Source organism: Tamandua tetradactyla, chromosome 25, assembly GCF_023851605.1.
Source record: "Tamandua tetradactyla isolate mTamTet1 chromosome 25, mTamTet1.pri, whole genome shotgun sequence".
NCBI lineage: Eukaryota > Metazoa > Chordata > Mammalia > Pilosa > Myrmecophagidae > Tamandua > Tamandua tetradactyla.
This window is the reverse complement of record NC_135351.1, coordinates 4,671,681-4,687,576: the sequence shown is the minus strand read 5'-3', so window position 1 is coordinate 4,687,576 and position 15,896 is coordinate 4,671,681. Positions and strand designations below refer to the sequence as shown.

Here is a 15,896-nt window from a genome sequence, read left to right as displayed (position 1 = left end):
TCATAATGGGGCCAAATTGGAAAAACCCAAATGTCAACAAATGAATGGTTAAAAAATTTGTGGAACACCACTCAGTCATAAAAAGGAACAGACAATTGATGTGCAACAACTGGAATGGATCTTTGATTAGTTCCCTAGGGCTGCCATAATAAATTACCACAAAGTGGATGGCTTCACACAACAGAAATTTATTGCCTCACAGTTCCGGAGGCCATAGGTCTGAGATCAAGGTGTTGGTAGGGAGTTGGTAGGGCCATACTCCCTCTGAAGGGTCTCTGGAAGATCCTTTCCTTGCCTCCTGTAGCTTCTGGTGGTAGCCCGCAACCCCAGGCATTCCTTGGCTTGTGGTTGCATTGCTCCAGTCTCTGCATCCAATTCATAAGACCTTCTCCTTCCTGTGTTTTTTTTTCCTTTTCTTATAGGGACACCAGTCATACTGGATTAGGGGCCCACCCTGGTCTAGTATTCCTTCATCTTAATTGAACTAATTCTATCTGCAACAAGCTTATTTCCAAATAAGGTTACATTCTGAGGTTCAGGGGATTAGGACCCCAATACACTATATTTATATTTAGTTGAATTATTAGCATAATTCAACCCATAACAGACCCCAAGGGAATCACGCTAACCGAAAAATCTAATCTCTTAATGTTACATGCCGTATGATTCCACTTTTATAAGGTACTTGAAATGATGTAATTATATAGATTAGTGGTTGCTAGAATTTGGAGAGGGGGAAAGAGGGAGTTTGGTGTGGCTACAAAAGGAAAGCACAAGGGGCCTTCTGTGACTGAAAGAGTTATGTATCTTGATTGTGGCAATGTTTGTGTGAATGCACATGAGATAAAATTACCCAGAAAATCTCTCTCTCTCTCTCTCTATCTCTCACACACACACACACAAACACACACACACACACACAGGTGACTGCATGTAAAGCTGGTTGTTTTAGTTTGTTAAAGCTGCTGAAATGCAGATACCAAAAAGTGAGTTGGCTTTTACAATGGAGATTTATTAGTTTATAAGCATACAGTTCTGAGGCCATGAATATGTCTAAAACTAGGCATTATCATGACAGTACTTTCTTTCTGAAGACAGGCTGCTGTTACATGGCAAGACACATGGTGGCATCTGCTGGTCTCTCCCTTCTCTTCTGGGCTGTTGCTTCTAGCTTCTGGCTTCAGTGGCTTCCTCTCTGTTTCCGTGGCTTTCTCTCTGCTTTCTGTCTCTGAATTTCATCTGTTACCAAGGACTCCAGTAAGAGGATTAAGACCCACCTGGGGCATGTCTCAACTGAAATAACCAAATCAAAAGGTTCCACGCATAACAGGTCTACACCACAGGAATGGACTAGCTTTACCAACATGATCTGGAATCCATGAAACCTCCAAACCATCACACTGGTGAAATACGAATTAGCCTTGTGGATTGTAGCAATGTCAATTTCCTGGCTTTGAAATCATACTCTAGTTATGCAAGACGTGACCACTGGGGAGCTGATCAAGTGTGCAATTTTACCCTCCTCACATCTTACGCCATACATTGTATGCTCACCTCAGTCCTACAGCTAAGAGGATCCCTCTTCTGAAAGCAGATAAACCCCTTCCGATCTGGGGTTACCCTTTGGGGGTTTCATTGCTCTTGCACTTCCCATGCCTAGTAACTCAGAAGTGTCTTCCCTACCTCCCGGGGTGATTTAAAACATCAGGTGAGTTAAATTCTGAAAGCACAATACCATCAGTTTGCAGACAGTTGTCAGTGAATGCAGGCACTCCTGGGAAGAGTTTCAATGAAATTGTGTTTGGGGATTACAAGTGTAAGCTTCACTACAAAGTATCCCTGCTGCGCTACGGGAAATGGTTTACTTGATGACTTGGCTTTTGTGGAACTGGGTACAGAACTGTGAAACTGGCCTCCAATGCTTCCTTAGTAGCCAACTGGGAAAATTTGGGCAAGAAGCTTTGAACTTCCTTTGGTTACAAGGTACCTGTCAAAAGAAATAGGCTGAACTCCATGATTTCAAAGGAATCCTGCATTTTTAAAATCTTCTGATTTGGATCTTTTTAAAAGCACTTTCAGTGAAATATATTCACACACCATACAATCCATCCAAGGTGTACAATCAACGGCTTTTAGTATATTCACAGAGTTGTGTATTCATCACCACAATTAATTTAAGAACATTTCATTACTCTAAAAAGAAAAACCCTATACCCCTTAGCAGTTACCACTCAATCCCTATATCCTTTCCCAGCCCTTTATAACCACTAATCTAATTATGTCTCTACAGATTTATTTATGTTTTAATTTGAATCTTGATTCCGTAACCCACTGCAATAGATTTGTTCCACTTGAAAATGTACTCTTTGCACCCTTCTGTGTCTTCATCTGAGTTGTTTGGGAGAGGGTGACAGGACCACACCAAAGCCAAGGACCTCCCTTTTGAGTGCCACACTGGAGGCTGTTTCTCAGTTCTTTACTGTAAAATCACCTTACTTGTTCTCACTTTGTCCTCAAGGCAATAAGGGGAGACTTTGGTGAATGCCTCTTCTCAGCTCTAAATCCTCAGAGCTGACATGTTGGCATCTTACTGTCTCATGTATATGATTTTCTATCTAGTGTTACAGTTCTTATATTGGAGCTTGAGCTCATCTTGCTTGGGTTCCACTTCCATCAGAAGTCTTCTGTCTTCTTGATTTGAGAAACCTGCTCCTCCTCTTGCCATTCATTGAGCAAGTACCACATATCAACAGCACATTGTCTGTCCTGGGTTTACTTGATGGCTTGGCTTTTGTGAAACTGGGTACAGAGCTAGAATCTTCATTAGATCACTCATTTGTTCAACAGCATGTATTATACATCTATTATGTGGTAAGCATTTTCTAGAGCCTGGGGTTAGAGCAGTAAGTGATTCCATTAAAACCCTATCCTCAAGACATTACTTCCTATTGAAGGAGACAGATGGTACATTCATTAGTAAACAAGAAAATATCTGATGGTGACAGGTTATAAACCAAAAGGGACAGAAAGTGGCTTGGGCTGAGAGCAGGGAAGTTTTCAGTGAAGAGGTGGCATTTAAGCAGACACGAGAATTATAAGGAGTCAGTCATTTCAGAAAGAATCCAAAGCAAGAACCAAGACCCCAAAGAATGTAAGCTTCTAGTTTGAGACACTGAAAGACGGTCCATGAGCTGAGGGGGGAAGGAGAAAGAGGAGGAAGGAAGAGATCTGTCTGACAGTTGAGGGCCAGGGTGAGGAGTTTAGGTTCATTCTAACTACCATGGAATATCACTGGAGGAGTTTAAGCAGAGGAGTGATATGATATGATATGATTGATGTGATATAAAATATAGTTTCAATAGATTGCTGTGACTGCTATGTGGAAAAGGAACCAAAAGGTCCAAGGAAGGAAGAAGAGAGCACTTGGAGGTGAGAGATGATGATGGTAATTTTGATTAGGTAATGCGTCCGCATCAGAGATGAAGGGACCCTGGTGAGCCTCAGGATATATATATATATATATATATATATCTCCTTAAACATTCTATTTTGGAATAATTTGAAACTTACAGGACAGTTGCGAATCAGGACATGCTTTGGAGGTAAAGCCAAATGGGTGGATTAGCTGAGCGGACGGATGAAGACCGACTGTTGCCCAGTGGGGAGGCTTCAGATGTGGGCAAGTCTTGTTGGACAGCTCCTGCCCTGCCAGCTGCAGGGGAGGGAGACAGACCCCAGGAGGCCCAGCACCCAGCCCTGCCTACCATGCACGAGTTCCTGGGCCACAGAGACATCTGCATTGTTTTAGAGTCAGTATCTCAATTTCCTTCCTTTGGGGGTGGGAAGGGCCGTGGCTGGGTAGGAACCTAATTACAAACGTATCTAGAAATTATTTCAAACGTAAAGGACAGTAGCAAAAATAATATAAAACCCATATAAGGAAATCCAACATACCTCCACCCAGATACCCAGATCCACCAATTTTTAACATTTTGCCATATTTGTTATATCAGTTTATCTTTCTATCCATCTATTTACCTATCCATATATCATCTATCAGTCTGTTTAAAGCATAAATTTATAATACCTATAATTTTCCAAATTGCTTCCAGATTACCCAGATTGTCCATCAGCAAAGCACTATTCACCTCACGCATTTTACAGCTGCTCACATGGGATACTGTAAGGGGCTCTCCCAGTGCACGGCCTGGTACAGTAAGGTCACTGCAAACGTTACTTAAAACCAAATTAGATGCATGAATATTTTGATTCTCATCTTTTTCACTGTTTCCATAGGATTTTGGTTAAGATGGCATGATCATGAATTGTATTAACTCCTCCTCTCATTTTCTCATTCATCTAAAAGTACTCTAAGACAAAGTCCTTCATAGGTTTTTCCTTAGACAGAGCCCATTATTTGTTCATATTCTGACACTGAAAAAAAATGATCAAATTTAGGGAAATAGTATTATTTATTTTCCCACTGGGATTCTTTTGAACTGTTGATTATTATCCATCTTGATTCTCTGTAATAATTCAGAGCCTACCCAAGCTACAACAGAGGGAGAAAATTCAGCAATTTGAAGTCATTCTTCAATTATGTAAGGCACTGAAAAGGGCCTTGTACTTAGAGCCCAAAGTCCCAGAATCACTTCATCCCTGTTCTCATCTGTAACACTGACAACTAGATAACTTCTAAGGTTACTTCTGGTTTTACATTTCAGGGAATCCAGAGTCAAAATTTACAGGGATTTTTGGTCATTGTTTTGTTTTGTTTTTAGTTAAGGTTGAAAACCCTGATTTAAAAAAAAAAATCTTTATTGTGATAACATATGCAACATAGAATGTCCCATTTTAGCCACTTCTGCGTATATAATTCAGTGATGTTAATTACATTTACAATCCTGGACCAACCATCACTACCTTCCATTACCAAAGTTATTCAACACTCTAAACTCTGTCCCCATTAAGCAATAACTCCCCATTCCACCCAGTCCCCACTCCTGGTAATTCATTGTAATCTACCTTTTGACCCTATGAATTTGCATATCTAAATGTTTCATATAAGTGGAATGACATAATATTTGTCCCTTTGTGTTTGACTTATTTCATTAAACATGATGTCTTTAAGATTCACCTATGTTGTAGTGTGTATCAGAACTTCATTCTTTTTAAATTCTCAGCAATACTTCATCGTGTACATGACATCTTGTTTATCCATTCATTTGATAGACACATGGGTTGCTTCTATGCTGACCTCTGGAGGGTGACGCTACATTGCACAGCTGAAATGCTAATGCTAGGTGTTTTAGTTTCCTGGCTGCTAAAACAAATACCGTGCAATGGGTTGGCTTAACAACAGGTACTTATTAACTCATGATTTCAGAAGATAGACGGATTGCTTACTCTCAGGGTTGGTGTCTTCTGGCTGGCTGGCAGTCTTTGGGGTTCTCTGGCTTTTCCATTCACATGGCAGCATCTTCTCTTCCTGGTTCCAGTGACTTCCAGCTTCTGGCTGCTCCCCATGGCTTCTCTCTCCATCTGACTTTGTTTACAAAAGACACCAGCAATCCAGATTAAAACCCAGCGAGACTCAGTTGGGCCATACCTTAACTGAGGTAACACCTTCAAGAAATCCTATTTATAATGGGTCCACGGCTACGAGAGTGTGGATCCCGACCAAAGACAGGTCCACACTGGGGTACATAATTCAACCCACTGCGCTGGGCCCATTCCATTACTCTTCAGAAAATTAAAGGACTAGAGGAAACTCTGAGAGGTCATTTTAGTTCATTTTTGTGACCTCAAACATTTAAGCCCACCAAGATATGAGAATTTAAGTAATTTTAGACTCTCCTATGAGTGTATAGCAACCTACAACTACAGCCCAGGGTCCAAAAATCTCTCATTGCCATGAAATCACCATGTCTTGCCTAAAACCCTTGTTTTAGTTAGTAAGCTGCAAGAATGCAATATACCAGAAATGGAACGGTTTTTAAAAAGGGGAATTTATTAAGTTGTAAGTTTATAGTTCTAAGGCTGTGAAAATGTCCAAATTAAGGGAAAGATATAAAAATGTCCAATTGAAGGCATCCAAGGAAAGATACCTTGGTTCATGAAGGCGGATGATGTTCAGGATTCTCTCTCAGCTGGAAAGGCACATGGCGACATCTCTCTGCTCACTTTCTCTCCAGGAATCTTTAATGGCTTCCCCAGGGATCTGTCTGTTCTGTGGGCTTCTAAAGCTTTCCTTTTCCAAAATGGTTCCCTCTTAAAGGACTTCAGTAAGCAACCCCACCTTGAATGAGTGGAGACGTATCTCCATGGAAACCGTCTAATCAAAAGTTACCACCCTCAATTGGGTGAGTCACATCTCCCTGGAAACAATAAACAGATACCACGCATCAATATTGAATGAGGATTAAAGGACATGACTTTTCTGGGGTACACAACAGATTGAAACCAGAGCAACCCTCAAGGCCATTTTTAGGGAAACATTTATAAACAATTATAGGAGAATCACTCTGTAGAATGAGCGTTGAGTTTTTCTTGATGCCTTAAGCTAAAAATATGTTATTAAAAACATATTTATCCCCCTGTCTACGTGGGACATGACTCCCAGGGCTGTGGACCTTCCTGGTAACATGGGACAGAAATCCTAGAATGAGCTGAGACTCAGCATCAAGGGATTGAGGAAAACCCTAGGATGAGCTGAGATTTAGCATCAAGGGATTGAGAAAACCTTCTCGATCTAAAGGGGGAAGAGTGAAATGAGACAAAGTGTCAATGGCTGTGAGATTCCATACAGAGTCGAGAGGTTATCCTGGAGGTTATTGAGGTTATCCTGGAGGTTATTCTTACGCATTAAGTAGATATCACCTTGTTATTCAAGATGTAATGGAGAGGCTGGAGGGAACTGCCTGAAAATGCAGAGCTGTGTTCCAGTAGCCATGTTTCTTGATGATGATTGAACAATGATATAGCTTTCACAATGTGACTGTGTGATTGTGAAAACCTTGTGTCTGATGCTCCTTTTATCTACCATTTCAACAGATGAGTAGAACATATGGAATAAAAATAAATAATAGGGGGAACAAATGTTAAAAAAAATATTTAAAATTATTTAGGTCACTATCCAGTTGCTGTCTTGTTTCCCTTTTAACTATATTATAGCTAGCTCTCAGTATATGCAAATTACTCTTTCATTTGAAACTATTTCCAATTGCAGAACTGTTCATGGAATATTCTAATTTTATTTATGTTTTGAGGGACTGATTATCTAAAAATATATTATCCAGAGAGCAGAATAAAATGGAAATAATTTACTCATAAGAATCACATTGATCAAGACATGACTGCGAGGCATAATTCCATCTAGTTTCAAGTGATTAAGCTGATTTTTAGTCATTAATCTTGCTAAACTTCCTTAGAAATCTAAATAATCTATCTATAGGTTCTTTTTAATGTTTACTATCATGTCACATGTGAATAAAGACAATTCTTCCTTTTCAATCCTTAGAACTTGCATTTCTTAGTCAGTGTCCAGGACCTTCAGGAAAATACTGAATGGAAATGATGCTGGGAATAACTGTCTTGACCCCAATATTCAACAGAAAGCCTTCAATGCTTTACTATTAATTATGATGCAAATGTAGATCTTCTACATATACCCTTTAACAGAAAAAGAAAATTCTTTTTCATTCTTAATTCTCCCAGTGGCTTTATTTATTCTTATAAACACAAGCCGAATTCTCCCAGCGGCTTTATTTATTCTTATAAACACATGCCGAAATGAGATTTATTAAAACTGTTTTTCTGCATCTATTGAAATGAAAAAAAAAAGTTATCTCTCCTTTAAGCTGTCCGTGTTTTCTCATTTGAAACCAACTTCACCATCTCAGATACACCTAACATGGCCACAAGCATTATCCTTTTTATATCTTGCTGGATATTTTGTTCCTATTTACTGAAGATTTTTGGCTCTAAGCTACGAAAGGGATGGGCCCCTCGAAGGAGGGCTGAAGTGTCATGTTAGAAGTCACAACCTCGGCTGACAGCCACCACCACCTGCCAGCCAGTTCTGGTACACACATTTACGCCTGTCTTCTAGAGGTGACCTGGACGCATTCACAAGAATTCACAGGGAGGCTCTGCTCCACGCTCCTGTTTCTACATGGCCAACTCCGCAGCTCTGACTAAGAGGAAGTCACCGGGGGGACCCGCCGCCAGCCTGGCCGCCCCGCCCCGCCGCGGCGCACCCTCCTCCACCCCTGCACCCGACCGCACCCTATAAAACACCGATCGGGCGCTCGGCCCTCTCCAGGACCTGGCCCCGGCCTCACATCCAGCCCGCTGCGCAACGGTAAGGGCCGAGCCGAGGCGCCCAGGGGAGGAGGGGCCGGTCGGGGCGGGAGGGGATCTCCAGCTGCGCCCCTCCGGGAGGGCGAGCCGGGTGCCCCCTCCAGCGTCCCGGCCCTGGAGGGAGAGGAAGGGAAAGTCGGCGGGGCGGTCCCGGGAACAGACACACCGGAAACTGGAGGTCGCAGCGATTTCCTTTCTCGCGGACGCTCCTCCCTCCGGGGCTGTCGGTGCAGTTTCCCCGCGGTCCCGGGCCTGGAGCCCGACTCTCTTTTCCCGGCTGCAGAAAAGGAAGGCCAGAGGCCAGGCAGACCCAGAGCTTAGTAAGGAGAGCGACGCAGTCACTCGAGTTGTGACTCAGGTCCCCAGCGGCTGTGCGGTTTTTGTGTTCGGAGAGGAAAACTTAAGCGCTGCAAAGGCCCGTGAGGGGGGTGGCCGAGCTGAGGCTTTAAACCGGCGTCTTTCTCACCAAACTTGACGGCCGAGGTCAGGGCAGACGCCACTCCCACTGGAGGAGGAACCCAGAGGGGTCACGCCACCCGGCCCCCTGCTGGGTCTCCTCGCCTGCACGCGGGGAGCCACCTTGCAAGGCTTTCAAAGCTCTCAATCTCCCACCCCGGCTCCGAGACTCTGTGGACGTCGCCCCTCTCCAGACCTCAGTGACTGCGTCTCAGAAAGGAGCCCCCGTCCCATTTACCTTGCTGGAGTGAACTTTCATGCACACCTAGGTAGCTTTATCTAATGACACTTATCTAATGACAGTGTCCTTATTTCTGCTAAATGTGGGGCAGTGGAGTCAGAGACTTAAACCAAGGGGTCAGAGATGCGTGTGCCGCCAGGCTCACCTTGTCTTCCAGGTCAGGACCCTGTAGGGCACACGGGCCCTGGATCTGCGTCTGCTGATGAGTCCATTGTCAGCCGCCCCGGTCCACACGCTTGTGTGCGTGGGAATGGAAAGATTGGGTGTTTCCTTGTCCTCCTGATAAAAGGTGGGGGACTGGGGGAGCTGGGCTCTGTAGAAGTTCCAGGGCATCCTGGGGCAGCCGATGTAGTCCGGGAAGACAGACGGTGGGGCAGGTGCTACCTGGTTCTCTGGTGGGGTCCGTGGGCAACCCGGGGTCTCTGTTCAGTTGTAGGAAGCCCTTCGCCATGGAGCAGCTGAGCACAGCAAGCACCCAGTTCGCCCTGGACCTGTTCCGCACCTTGAATAACGACAACCCGACTGGGAACATCTTCTTCTCCCCCTTCAGCATTTCCTCAGCCCTGGCCATGATCTATCTGGGGGCTCAGGGCGACACCGCCGCCCAGTTGTCCAAGGTCAGCAAGGCAATGCCCTCTCCCTGCCATCTTCCTTACCAATTTAAAATTCGTAGTAAGCACATGTGCCTTTTAGCTCCCATATTTCTGTGTTCTCCAGCTATAAATGAGGACGCCAGGCTTCCTTGAAGAAGCTCCAAGAATGATCCATTTATGTGCGGAATTTCACTCATGATTGGGTCTTGACTGTTTTCCATGCTGACAGTATGGTGAATAAAGCTGAGAAAACTCCCTGCCCCTCAACCCTGATGCTCATTTATGAGTGGGAGGATTTTTGACAGCTTTCCTGTAAGCCATGGCGTCTGTTTTAGGATTTCCGAGTTTCTCTGTTTTGGGGATGACATGCTATTTAGACATCTGCTCTTGGACTGGGATTTCCAGGTTTCTCTTTGTTTGGGGGTTGATGTGCTGTTCATACACAATACCTGTCACCTCACCTGTTTCCTTTGAGCATAATGAACAATGCTAGCAGTCATCTCCTTCTTTGCGGCTTCACCCAGCATACCTGCCAAGCACCAACATTCTTTTCTTTAAATGCATAGGTTGAGGTTGGACATTAGAAAGAAGTTTCTAGTCCCAAGAATAAAGAGACATAGGAAATGCACCCCGGTGGAGAAGTTTGCAGTGTGGCCTTTTTGAAGGGACAAGGGAAAAAGTGCTTTCTTGGCGGTCATGTCCCTGGAGCCTAGTCCCAAGCCTGGCACTGAGTGGGCTCAGTAGGCTGATGGTAGGAACTCGTCACTGCATGGAGTGCCTAGGAGAGAGAGGACCAGATTCTCAGTAATGAGGCACTGACATCCTAAGGGCAAAAGAAGGGGTAGTAATATCCCAGCCATTCCCCCCCCCCCCCAAGGGTCTGTGCTCATTACTTTTTAATTCTGAGCCTGGAATTATGGTTTCCCTTGAATCTTAGGGAAAGGAGCAGCACAAGTGAAGGTCTTATTCTAAGACCTGCCTGCATGTAACTAGGAAAGGTTTTAGTCTTGGAATCTGGTCCATGGAACTGTTCTAGCTTCAAAGTTTTTATTTCTGTGCTTTGGGAAACCTGCTGTTTTCATCATGGCAGATATAGAAGCTTAAAAAAAATTTTTTTAAACACATTTTTAGCACCTGGGACTAATTGTTAGTTACTTCTTGCAAGGTTATATTAGCTTCTATTTTGAAACTTTTCCCTGGACTCAATAGCCTCAGGCAAAGAAAATTTTGAGGGATTTTTTTTTGCCTCCACTGCCAAAAAAACAGATTATTGTTTTGTTCATATTAATTATGCATGCATTCCATATCTCTGTGAGTAAAGTGGACTTTGTACAGCTGTGTAGTTTTGTTTTTTGTCTCTTAAAAGAAGGGAACCAGCCCAGGCTTCATAAAACCATGAAAGGCCTCTTGATTTGTAACTGACACGTGGGAAATTAAATTTCTGCTGGAAATCCAAGTTTAAAATAGCTATTTTAAATTAGTGATTTACTGCTGATAATAAGGTCATAACAGAAGAAAAACCTCAATGTGCAATTTTTGTGTGTTTCTACATAGCTAATGATTCTTATTTTCATTATTTATTCCTATGAAGTCTTCATATAATTATATTTGATGCATAATATAAGGATGGACATGCCATTTATGTTTCTCTTTGGGATAAAAGCACAGTTATACAGATAGTTATGAATCACTCATATTTGTGGAACATAATTATAACAAGGAATGTAAAAGCAGTTTCTAATGCTATAATTATTGTGTCTTATAAGGCTGTAAATTTTGGATTCGCTTTTGTTTGTTGTCCAATGAACAATGAATAAAGTTCTGGGCTGGAGATCATCAAATCAAAAACCAATTTAATTTAATGGATACCAACACCAAAGAATAATGTCATAATTTCAAAATAAATGGCTATAGAAAGAATGTTTCTTTGTTTTAGGCTTTTCATTTTGATACGTCGGAGGATATTCATTCAAAATTTCAGATCCTGAATGCCGATATCAACAAACGGGGAGTTTCTTATATTCTGAAACTTGCTAATCGATTGTATGGCGAGAAAACATATAATTTCCTCCCTGTGAGTATTCTGTGCTTCATCATCTGAAACTGCTACTAGACAGTGTCGTAGAACTCAGTTTTAATGTTGATAAACATTCAGTTGCAATATCATCTTGGGTTGTTTGTGAATAATGGAATTAGAACCCACAGGAATACGAGTCCGAATGAAAGCATATAAGCTACAATATTCCCATTAAGTGATGTGGTGGCTCCATTTCACAATTTCTATAGTGAAAAGGTTGCCCCTGGCTGTTTTGTTAAAGCCAAAGGGGATTCTGCTATTCACTTTACATAGAAGTTCAGTACTTATTTGCTGAGTTACGGAATTATTTGTCAAAGGTATTTAAGAAAATAATCATTAATATATCATCAAAGTAGAAAGGTTCAGAATATCTGGGTTAAGAGAATGAAGTCTTTTTGGATGATAGCAGTTGGCTTTAAGAATTTGGGGAAAGCATCTCTGCATGTATTAGGAGTTTTTTGTCACATCCCCTACTCTCTGTTTTTTGAAAAATAGGAGTTCTTGGCTTCAACTCAGAAAATGTATGGGGCTGACTTAGCTAGCGTGGATTTTCTGCATGCCTCTGAAAATGCAAGGAAGGAAATAAACCAGTGGGTCAAAGAGCAGACAGAAGGTAAGAGGCTGAGCAAATATAACTATTGCAAACAAACTTTGTTTTTCCTCCTTCCCATGCATATTTTATCTGCTCTCTCTTTTCCACTCCCTGTCCCCTCTGTTGGCCTGCACGCATTTATGATCAAAGACGCTATGCATATAGAATTCTAAAGTGCTTCCTTTGCTACGTAACTTTCTGATATTAGAAATTCACGAAAGGAAAAATTTAAGCATGATTTAGCGAATGTAGCTAAATGCTTGTTCTTCCCGCAAGTTCCCTTAAACTACATTTTGAGCTTAAGATAATTATTAGATGTAGAATAAAAGAAAGAGACCATTAAGAGAAATCCAGATTGTTCACATATATTTAATACACATATGGAAATGAGATTATAATACACGAAGTCAGCATTCCCAAACCTCTGTGGTCGTAAATATATTTTGCTGACATCTTCCCACATAAATCAGGCACCGTGGGGCGAGGTTTATCTATTTAATAAACCTCTCTTCTAACTTAGCATTTGAGTTAATGCACCTGCAGAACTGGTTTCCATTACAGAACTTGTTCTTGTTCACGTGTGGTCCACTGCTGGCTGAAGCCTGCATTTCAATGGCACGCCATTGTCAACTTTGGGACAGTTGGTAAAATCTTTTTTGTGTGGGCAAAGGCTTCTACTTGGCAGATTTGAAGAAGTGATTTACTAGAGACTGCAGACATTTGGGTGGGGGAATATTTTTTTTTTTTCCCGAAAAATAAAGGCCATTCACAGAATAAGGATCGTTGTTTATCACACAAGCCAGAAAAGCAGAATTTTCTTCTTTTTGGTCTTTTTTTTTTTTTTTTTTAGCATATTGTACTTGTTTTAACAGGTTGACCCACCAATGCAGTCATTTGTGTGTAGATTGGTGGGTCTCATATATTTGTTTATTTAAAGTAGATACACACTGGCCAGGGCTTCCTAATTCCTAAATTAAGTAGAAAAGCATACTTTTGAATTGCATTTGAGTATTAATAAATGTCAGTTCAATTTTGGAATCCTAATATATGGATTTTTAAGAAATTTCTCACCTTATCTTCTTAGGGAAAATTCCAGAACTGTTGGCCTCTGGCGTGGTTGATAGCATGACTAAGCTTGTGCTCGTGAATGCCATCTATTTCAAAGGAAGCTGGGCGGAGAAATTCATGAAAAAGGCCACGACAGATGCACCATTCAGGTTGAATAAGGTAAGATGATGTGACTGCTGAAAACTAATATTTGCTCTAAAATAATGCAGATAATAATTTGAGTGCTATGCTTTCCACCTATTCAGAAAGACACGAAAACAGTGAAAATGATGCATCAGAAGAAGAAATTTCCATATGGCTACATCCAGGAACTTAAGTGCCGTGTGTTAGAACTGCCTTATGAAGGCAAGGAGCTCAGCATGATTATCCTTTTGCCAGATGACATCAAAGATGATTCCACAGGTCTTAAAAAGGTAACCAATTCCCAAGTTTTAGGGTTCATATTTGCTTTGGATACACTGATTTTCCCTGTGTATATGGTAGGTGCTTGATAAATGTTTACTAATACTACTGAACTTTTCTTTCCAATTCTTTCTAATTCCTTTGTAAATTAACCTATCAAGCTTGACTACTCCAGAGCCCTAGGTTCACATTTTAAAGAAAGATGTAAACTAAGAATGATCGGCTGTGATGGCAAATATCTAAAGAGCTTTACTGAAAGTAGCATTCACTATTGGCAGCTAATGGCAAACTTTGCTCTTAGATTAATTTTAGGAGAAAGTGCAGCAAGATGAGGATTGTTTTACAGAAGGAAAAAAAAAAAAAAAAGGAAAAAGCCCAAAACATTATCATTGTGTACTATCAAATTCGATTGCATTGTCAGTTATTATTACAGGTCAGAGGTGATTATGAAATTTCCAAATGTGACATGCTTGCTTGGGAGTTAGTCCTGTTTCTTAGTATGAACTTTGTATGAAGTGTCCATTTTATTTCATTCAAAGGCTGTGACATTTCTTGTTAGGGCTACAACGAGACAAAATTGTGAAGACGACAGTGTTTCTAAAGTGTTCCTAGTCTGCTGTGTGGTTTTTCTTTAGCTCCTCCAGAGCAGACTTGCTGCTAGGAAGGGGTCTAATATCAGTCGTTTGTTTTTATAAAGTGTTATTAAAATCAATGCAGTGCTTCTTTTCCATTGTATTTCCATGTTAGTCTTTCTCGATTATAAAAAGTAATGACCAGTATCAATAGAACAAGTAGAATGATGGCCTTATCATCATTCAATTGTGATAACAATAATAATAAAAATTATAATAGCTATGTGCCAAGCATTTCATATATGTAAACTCATTTAATACTCACAAAAATGCTATAAGCAATGTACTATTATTATCCCATTTGAGATAAGAACTAGGTTCAGTTCATTGTCTGCCTTAACATTTTTTTCTAGGAGCTAAAGTTACTAGATTTTAGCTCTGTTCCACTGAGGCTCACAAATTGCCCCAACTATAGTGAGCTTGAGAATAAACAGAAGAAGCCTTTTAAATTTTCCCTTGCATCACACCACCAATTGGGGTAATAACATAACTATCCCTGTCACAATGATCCATGTGTGGTAGGGACCTAGTAAGTCTTGAATGGACAGATGGACAGAAGGATGGATGGATAGATAGATGAGGGATGGATGGATGGATGATGGATGGACAGATAGATGGACAGATGGACTGATGGATAATGGATGGATGGATGGACAAATGGATGCTGGATGACTGGGTGGATGGGTGGACGGACGATGGATGGATGGGTAGATAGGTGATGGACTCATGTCCAAAGTCCCTATAACTGAGCCCTTGCTGACTTGGAGTACAACTCTGTTCTGTTATCCCCAGTTGCCAGAAATAAATGAAATCCTCTAAAAGGAATCCATTTTGGCAGAAAGCATGAAGGAAGCTAATTAGACAACTGATCCATTTAGACACTATTACCAATAGTGCTTTATTACTTTATATATTAATACTGCTTACAATTGAGTTCACCTACTCATTTTCCTCACTTTAATTCCAGATTGAGAAACAAATGACTTTGGAAAAATTGAAAGAGTGGACCAAACCTGAGAATCTGGATCTCGTTGAAGTCAATGTCAGCTTGCCCATATTCAGGCTGGAAGACAGCTACAACCTCAACACCCATCTAGCCCACCTGGGGGTGGAGGATCTCTTTAGTAGTAGCAAAGCTGATCTCTCTGGGATGTCAGAATCCAGAGATATTTTTATATCAAAAATTGTCCACAAGTCCTTTGTGGAAGTGAATGAAGAGGGCACAGAAGCAGCAGCTGCCACGGCAGGCATTGCCACCTTCTGTATGTTGATGCCAGAAGAAACTTTCAATGCCGACCATCCATTCCTTTTCTACATTCAGCACAATGCCTCACGGAACATACTCTTCCTTGGCAGACTTACTTCTCCTTAGAGACTGTGGAAATACAAGGCGAAGCCTAGAGCTTTACTACCTGAGTTTTTAATGGTCTAAATTTTCCATTGTTAACAATAAAAAATACTACCTGCAAACAAA

At 41.4% G+C, this 15,896-nt stretch overlaps 1 protein-coding gene and 1 long non-coding RNA gene across 7 annotated transcripts; one reads left to right on the top strand and one right to left on the bottom strand.

The window, feature by feature from the left end:
- Nucleotides 1-991: 991 nt before the first annotated feature.
- LOC143669148 (uncharacterized) lies at nucleotides 992-6,236 on the bottom strand. 2 transcript variants are annotated; one of them, XR_013168742.1, is made up of 3 exons: nucleotides 6,108-6,236; nucleotides 5,407-5,545; nucleotides 992-1,720 (listed from the first exon to the last, which is right to left on the bottom strand). It is a non-coding gene; the product is annotated as an uncharacterized LOC143669148 (long non-coding RNA). The 2 variants fall into 2 exon arrangements; XR_013168743.1 differs by having other exon boundaries at nucleotides 992-1,239.
- Nucleotides 6,237-8,056: 1,820 nt separating this feature from the next.
- Nucleotides 8,057-15,896, top strand: SERPINB1 (serpin family B member 1). Of its 5 annotated transcripts, none has more exons than XM_077143727.1 (7): nucleotides 8,057-8,362; nucleotides 9,489-9,675; nucleotides 11,588-11,725; nucleotides 12,224-12,341; nucleotides 13,405-13,547; nucleotides 13,634-13,801; nucleotides 15,390-15,896. In XM_077143727.1, exons 2-7 carry the CDS (start codon nucleotides 9,508-9,510, stop codon nucleotides 15,792-15,794), a joined length of 1,140 nt encoding a protein of 379 aa, XP_076999842.1. In that variant the 5' UTR covers nucleotides 8,057-8,362; nucleotides 9,489-9,507; the 3' UTR covers nucleotides 15,795-15,896. The 5 variants fall into 5 exon arrangements, with proteins under 5 accessions (XP_076999842.1, XP_076999844.1, XP_076999843.1 ...); XM_077143729.1 differs by lacking the exon at nucleotides 8,057-8,362 and adding an exon at nucleotides 8,536-8,681; XM_077143728.1 differs by lacking the exon at nucleotides 8,057-8,362 and adding an exon at nucleotides 8,536-8,776.

Excerpts from the sequence above, each read along its gene's own strand:
- SERPINB1 (XM_077143727.1), top strand. The coding sequence starts at position 9,508 with ATGGAGCAGCTGAGCACAGCAAGCACCCAGTTCGCCCTGGACCTGTTC. Across the intron at positions 9,676-11,587 it reads CCGCCGCCCAGTTGTCCAAG|GCTTTTCATTTTGATACGTC; the intron begins GTCAGCAAGGCA and ends TCTTTGTTTTAG. Across the intron at positions 13,548-13,633 it reads CACCATTCAGGTTGAATAAG|AAAGACACGAAAACAGTGAA; the intron begins GTAAGATGATGT and ends CCACCTATTCAG.